Source organism: Penaeus vannamei, chromosome 18, assembly GCF_042767895.1.
Source record: "Penaeus vannamei isolate JL-2024 chromosome 18, ASM4276789v1, whole genome shotgun sequence".
NCBI classification, from domain to species: domain Eukaryota; kingdom Metazoa; phylum Arthropoda; class Malacostraca; order Decapoda; family Penaeidae; genus Penaeus; species Penaeus vannamei.
Window position 1 is genome coordinate 33519739 of NC_091566.1, and position 7500 is coordinate 33527238.

At 43.6% G+C, this 7500-nt stretch overlaps 1 protein-coding gene across 2 annotated transcripts in view; it reads left to right on the top strand.

Annotated features, from left to right (window-relative positions):
• Positions 1–7157: 7157 nt before the first annotated feature.
• Positions 7158–7500, top strand: part of LOC113809698 (kinesin-like protein KIF26B) — a 92556-nt gene continuing 92213 nt past the window's right edge. For both annotated transcript variants that reach the window (XM_070133164.1, XM_070133165.1), the window contains exon 1: positions 7158–7335. In XM_070133164.1, the coding sequence (XP_069989265.1) occupies positions 7294–7335 (42 nt within the window). In that variant the 5' untranslated portion in view covers positions 7158–7293. The remainder of the gene's footprint in view (positions 7336–7500) is intronic.

Genomic DNA, 7500 nt, shown 5'->3' on the forward strand with positions numbered 1-7500 from the left:
GGGAGTGAGGAAGGAGGGCATAAGGGAGGGAGTGAGGAAGGAGGGGATAAAGGTGGGGCGGAGGGGTGGGGGTGAGGGGGAATGAGAGGTAGTTTTGCCGTAGTCGTGGCCTGTAATTAAACGTGAGTCACAGGCTGGGCTCAATTTATTTTACGAGCCCGTTTACTGTCGTTCCTGGAGGGAGAGGCTCGTCTGTCGTGCCGTTCCGAGCGACAGTGATTTATCCCCGTATCACTGTGCTGTACCTGCACGTGGTTTGCTAAAGGGGGGGGAAAGGGGGGTTTTGGGAGGGGAGGAAAAGGGGTTGGGAGGGAGGAAGGGGGTCTGGGGAGGGGAGGAAAAGGGGGGGGGGGAAAATGGGATTGTGGGAGGGGAAGAAGGGTTGGGAGGGGAGGGGAAGGGGGGGGTGAGGGGAAGAGGGGTAAGGGGGTTGGGAGGGGAGAAAGGGGTGGTTTTGATGAATAGGGGAGGGATGGTTGGGAGGGGAGGAAGGGTGATTTAGGGAGGGGGAAGGGGGTGGTTTTGTGAGGGGAGGAAAGGGTGGTTTTGGGAGTAGGGTTAGGGGGTTGGAGGGGGAAAGGGGTAATTTTATGCGAGGGGGAGGAAAGGGTGGTTTTGGGATTGAAGAAGGAGTGGGTGGTAGGGGAAAGGGGTTATGCTTTGGAAGGGAGAGGGAAGGTAGGGGAGAGTGTGGTAAGGGAGTTTGAGTAGGGTGGAGGAGGACGGGGAGAGAGGGGGGATGAGGGAGGATGGGAGGAAGGTGAATACGTTTCTGGGGGGAAGTAGGTAGGAGGGAAGGGGGAGGGGGAGAGAATAGGGGAAGTAGAATTGAGCATGAGGTATAGAGGAAGGGGGAAAAGGGGAGGGATGTAGAGAGAGAGGGAAAAAGGGGGAGGGGTGAGGGATAGAAGACTAAGGGGGGAGGGAGTAGATACGAATATGGGGGTAAGGTCTGTGGTCCGGGATTGCATAGGTCAGGGAGTGGGTAAAAGCAAAGGAAGGAATAATGGAAGGACAGGGAAGAAAGGTGGAGGAAAGCGAGAGGAAAAGGAAGAGGGAAGGGAGGGAGGGTGAAAGTCTGAAAAAGAGGGGAAGGAAGTAAAAGACAAGTAATCGGAGAAAGCAAATTAGTGAAAGCAAGCGAAATCCCCTCTCTTATTTCCTTATCTTTGTCTTTGTCCTTGTTGTCATATCCATCTTAACGTCTCTTCAGTTAACCAACCAATAAGAAATGAACAATTACAATAAAAAAAATAACATCTCCACACATTCTTTCGTTATTTCCCACACATCTACTGCTTATTCTTTCCCGTTAAGAGACACACAAAAGTAAAAGATTTTTTTTCCTAATAATTACAACAAAAAATAACATCTCTACACATTCTTTCGTTTTTCCTACATATCTGTTACTTATTCTTTCCCGCAAAAAAGACACACAAAAGTAAAAGTTTTTTTTTCTAAATACACGCCATAGGAAAAATAGAATAAGAAAAAATGGATAAACAGAAAACACGCCCACACACTTCCACACACCCAAACATAACAACAAACATTTTCTTGCAGGAAAACAGTCACGTACCTGCTGGCCCTTGAGACGCTGTCCAGGGTTTTGTGATTCCATTTTCCGAAGGAGAAAAACATAAGTAAATGGTCACAAACAACGTGCTGGGAGGATGGGAAGAGAAAGAGAAATTAAAGGAAAGAAGTAATAGATATTTGGATAGATAGATAGATAGATAAACACTGAGAGAGAGAGAGAGAGAGAGAGAGAGATGTGTGTGTCGATATATATATATATATATATATATATATATATATATATATATATATATATATATATATATATATATATATATATATATATATATATATATATATATATATATATATATATATGTATATATTCAGAGAGAGAGAGAGAGAGAGTGAGAGAGAGAGAGAGAGAGAGAGACAGACAGACAGACAGACAGACAGACAGAGACAGAGAGAGAGAGAGGGAGACAGAGAGAGAGAGAGAGAGAGAGAGAGAGAGAGAGAGAGAGAGAGAGAGAGAGAGAGAGAGAGAGAGAGAGAGAGGTAGATAGACTGATGCATGTATGTGTGTGTGTTAGTGTTTCTGCGTGCTTAAATGCATCATCTATCTACCTATCTTTGTATATCCCGATCTTCCACCTAACTATCTAGGTATATTTCTCCCTTTCGATCTATCAATGATTCTCTATTTGTCTCTGTCTCCACAAACCCAATATATGTATCCATCGCCTGTGCTCCCTGATTCATCATTCATCACAGGGGGAAGCAACACGGAATCATCAGTGTGTGTATTCTACTGTCTCTGGCCTCCTCCCCTCCCCTCCCCCACCCCCTTCTCCCTCCCACCTATAGCCCCCCCCTCCCCTTTCCCATTTCTCCATTTGTTTCCCCTTCCCTTTCCCCCTCATTCTCACTGTCTTCCCTTTAATCAGTCTTGCATGATCCATAGGTGTGATATCTTCCCCGCCCCTCCTCATTTTCTCCCCTCGGAGCCACCTGTCCTATTCCCCTCATTTTAGGATCATTTTCTTCGTTTTTTCCCACCTGGTCATTCTCTCTGTCTTTTCTCATCCTTAATCTTACCTCTTCCTCCCTTTCCTTTTAAGTATTTTCATCTTTCCCTTCCAACCCATTCCCTCTGTATTTTCCCCCATCTTTCCCCTCACTACAAACCCCTCCTCTTTTCCCTCATCTCCCAACTTCCCTACCACTACCCTGTCACCAACCCATTTAGATCCACTACCCCTTTCCCCAATCCCCAGAACCTTCCCCTACCCAAACCCCCTTCCTTCTACCCTCTTTTTTCCCCTCTCGCGTCTGACCTCTCTCCCCATCCCCCCGCCCCGCCCCCCCATAACGCGGAGGGCCGGCCGACGAGTGACCCGGGCGGGGCAGAACGACCTATGATTTATGAGGCGAGAATTGCTCCCCATGATTAACTGAATGTGACGCTGAGGGGTCGAGGAGGTGAGGGGAAAGGCTATTTGTTGGCTCGGACGCGTCATACATCTTGCTGGAGAGGGGAAAGGGGGGGTGGGGTAAGAGGGAAGGAGAGGGAGGGAGGGAGGGATGGAGGGATGGGCAGGGAGGGGTGGGAGGAGGGAGAGGGAGATGACAGGGAAGGGTGGGAGGAGGAGAGGGGAGATGAGAGGATGGGAGGGAGGAGAGGGTCAGGGAGGGGTGGGAGGAGGGAAAGGGAGATGAGAGGATGGGAGGGAGGAGGTACAGGGAGGGGTGGGAGGAATGGGACGAATGAAGGAGGGAGGGAGGAGAGGAGAGGAAAGGCGAAGATGCTAGTTAATATGAAGAATGATTAGTTGCGCCCCCCGCCACCCCTCTCCTTTTCCCCATCTTCCACCTTTCCTCCCCTCTTCCTCCCCCCACCACACACACACACACCCTTTTCCCATCCCCTCACCCCCTCCCATCAGGCCGATACTTGCAATAGAAGCGAATGGAAGATAAAATCATACCACGAGATAAGACATTCTTTCCCCTCCTTTCTCCTCTTTCATTAAAAAAAAAAAGAAACAGAAGCCAAGAGAAGGGAAGGTGAAGGATGAGAACCATTAATTTTTCCTTTTCCTTCCCCTTTTTTTTCGCTGGTAGTGAGCTAATAGGGGAAAGGGGGTGGGGAGGGAGGGAGAGTGATGGGGGAGGGGGGCAGAGAGGGGAAGGGAAAGGGGAAGGTGTAGGCCGCTTAATGTGGAAAATTTAGAGGTGTTTATCTGTCCTCAGGTGCTCCAAGGGGACGAGAGGAAGACTTCTCCCCTCTTGAGCGAATGAGGGGAAAGGGGGAGAGGGATGGTTAGTGCGATGACACCCCAATGTATCTTAAGTGAAAGAGAGGGAGAGAGAGAGAGAGAGAGAGAGAGAGAGAGAGAGAGAGAGAGAGAGAGAGAAAGAATGAGTGAGTGAGAGAGATGGAGAGAGAAAAGAGAAGGAGAGAGAAACGAGAGAGAGAGAGAGAGAGAGAATGAATGAGGGAGAGAGAAAAGAGAGAGAGAGAGAGAGAGAAAGAATAAGAGTGAGAGAGAGGGGGGCGAAGAGGAAAGAGAAAGGGAGACAGAGATGATAGCCTCCCTAACATCTCCCCTCGAACATCATCTTGAGGGGAAATGAATTTCCCCCTCGAGTCTTGAGGAAAGGGGTGGAAAGAGAGTAAATAGCAGAGAGGGGAAAAAATGAAATAGCCTCCCCTTTTGTGGGAAAGTCCGAGGGCTAAAGAAAACGGCGAACTTACCTCAAGTGAGCGCGGAAAGACGGGTATTGAAAAGGCAATTAGCGGGTTGATTTATGAGGAAGGCTAATTACTGCGACTAATAATCACCCTCTGACGCCTCACTCACCCCAAATTCCTTTCATAAATATCACATCATCTCATATTTGTTCTCGGCGACAATGACATGCTGACGTGCACGCGTTGAGACGAATTACGCATTCTCGTGGCCTCCTATTGGTCTGTCTTATTTTTATTATTATTATTGGCCTGTCTTATTTTGCATATCGTTAAGATGACAACTTTCAAGGCGATAAAATTTCGCGGGAGAAAGAATGCAGACGCAGATATTCGAACGTTCGCCAAAATATACGACGGCATAAAGGCAGCACGCGAGAGATTTGCATAAATATCAAAACAAACTTACGATATGCAAAACCGACAGTGTGGGATATTTGCAGTTGTGAACAAGAAATTCGCAAGTAACAACATACGAGCGAAGGATTGGGGTGATAGAGTTGTTTTTTAAGGTCTTGTGATAGTTTTTTTTTTTTTTAGGTCTTGTTGTTGGCACAGAATTCGGAATCAAAATTGTTGTCAAAGACTTTGTCGAGGAGTTTATATAGATACAATATATATCGGTTTAGCATGACGAGGAGACAAGGAGAATGATTTTCTTTTATTTTCGTCTTTTCCTATTTGTTGAAACCTTCGTGGAAAAGGCGCTTTGTTATAGTTTCAGTTGCTTTTTTTCTTTCTTTCTTTTTCTTTCTTATCAACAGCTCTGTAAATTCAAAATTGTATTTGTTTTGATTTTGAGCATTATGGGTACTGTCTGTCTTCTATGAATGTTTGTATATGTAGGTGTGTGTGTTTTTTTTGTGTGTGTGTTTGTGTGTGTGTGTGTGTGTGTGTGTGTGTGTGTTTGTGTGTGTGTTTGAGTGTGTTTGTGTGTGTGTGTATGTATGTGTGTGTGTGTGTGTGTGTGTGTGTGTGTGTATATATGTGTGTGTGTGTGTGTGTATGTGTGTGCGAATTAGTGTGTATGTATGTATATATATACATATATAACCATAAAAGAAATAAAGACCATTAATCATATTATCAATTAGAAAAGCAAAAAATTATACAACATACTCTCCTGATTTAGTAACATGTGATCTGCCTTTCATCCACCGCCAGCCCCACGAGCCAGAATCTCTATGAATGGAACAAACAAGTGGGAAACTGAACTCGATCCTTTCCACTCGAATCGAAGCCTTGGGGACACAACTAACGGAATCAATTTAATTCGCGATGTAGTGCAGCGAGGACGTATGCAATATTGCCTCACATTGCGAAGAAATGTTGTTACTTTGATGACTAGTGTTGCGACGCGATGTTGAAATCAGGAGAAAGGAATATATTCTTTTTTTGTCTTTTTTGTAGTGATACATGACGAATATATCATTTCAGGAATAACACATTATCGTTTTTTCTTCTTCTGAAGTACGTAAATACATAACAAACACATTTTCTTACGATTTAATATTCTTGTGCTTCTTTGTTTTTGCTTTTTTCGGCTTCCTTTTCTTTCCTTTGATACTTTCAATTGCAATCAATACTTAATTAGACGTGAAAGTGGACTATTTACCTACCTTGAATGATCACACGAAATCTACCTCGATAATCACAAAGAAAATAGAAAGAGAAAGAAAGTCTCTGAATATCTCTGCAACTTAATATCATAAAACCCTATTAGCCTCAAAGTACGCTTAGTATTTCTTTATACAATAACGTTATTTCAGGACAATATCATTCTATATATCACTTTCTATTGCCCTTTCACTGCCTGAGAACCGCCAGTTAGACTGCACTAAACATTCCCTGTCTTTGATTTGCAATATCTGCGCAATCCACGACCAAAGGCAATGGAACTTTTGGAAAACGTTAAAGGAAATGCTGCAATATTTACCAGGGATTATAAGGCGTTAAAAACTTCCACGCGAGAGACAATAGGCAAAGCAAATCTTTTCCAAAACAAAACAGGAGAGTGGGAAAAGATGCACATCAGAGGGGAAACTCACACATATTCTGCGCTGTCCATTTGGCTAAGGGCGAAAGCGATGGCGATGATGAATAAACGGATTGGATGAAGAGGGGGGATAGGGGATAAATGCTAACAATGATGATGCAGAATAAGAGAAACAGAAATGATAATAATAATAATGATGGTAATGATAATATTATTAGTAGTGATTATACTGATGATGGTTATTATGGTGATAACTGTAACAATGATAATAATGATGATGATAATGATAATGAAAGTGATAGTCATGTTAATGATAATGTCAATGATGGTAATGATAACAGCATTACTACTTCTACTACTACTACTACTACTTCTACTACTACCACTAATAATGATGATAATGATAATAATAGTAAAGATAATGATAGTGATAATAGTAGTAAGATCAAAAGATATGTAAGAATGATAGCAAAAATAATAATGAAGATAATAATATAATCACTAATGATAACATCATTAATGGTAATTATCATTATTAACAATAATGATGATAGTAAAAGCGATGATAGTAACAATAATGATAACAATGATAATAACAATAATGATAACAATAATAATAATAATTACAATGACGATAATGATAAAAATGACATCACTAATGAGAATGATAGTAATGACATCAAAATTGATAACAATAAAACAACAATAAAATATACAGATATAAATAAACGCCAAACCATACACAACAAACCCACTAATCTCATCTAACTATAATAAATAATCTCATCTATATAAATAATCTAATCTCATCTAACCATAATAAATAATAAAATCCTAATCTCCTTTCCTCTCTTTCCAGGTCAAAGTCCTCTTACGTGTCTCCCCCTCAGCTGAAGTGAACCAGTCTTCCAAGGTGTTGAGTGTTGACCCCCGCAAGAAGACGGTGACCTTATTTGACCCCGGGTCTTCTGTGCACCCCAATTCGGCCCCTTCTGAAGAGTCTCGGGTCGGGATCGCCGCCCCCAAGATGTTTGCCTTTGACGGAATCTACACTCATGAGGAGTCGCAGGTTCGATTGAGGTTTTGGTTGGGGGATTGGGGGGCATTGGGGATGGGGGGAAGGGGTCGAGGGGGAGAGTGGGATTGGGGTTGGGGATGAGGGGAGGGGGTCGAGGGGTAGGGAGGGATTGAGGTTTTGGTTGGGGAGGGGGAGGGGAGAGGAGAGGGGGATTGG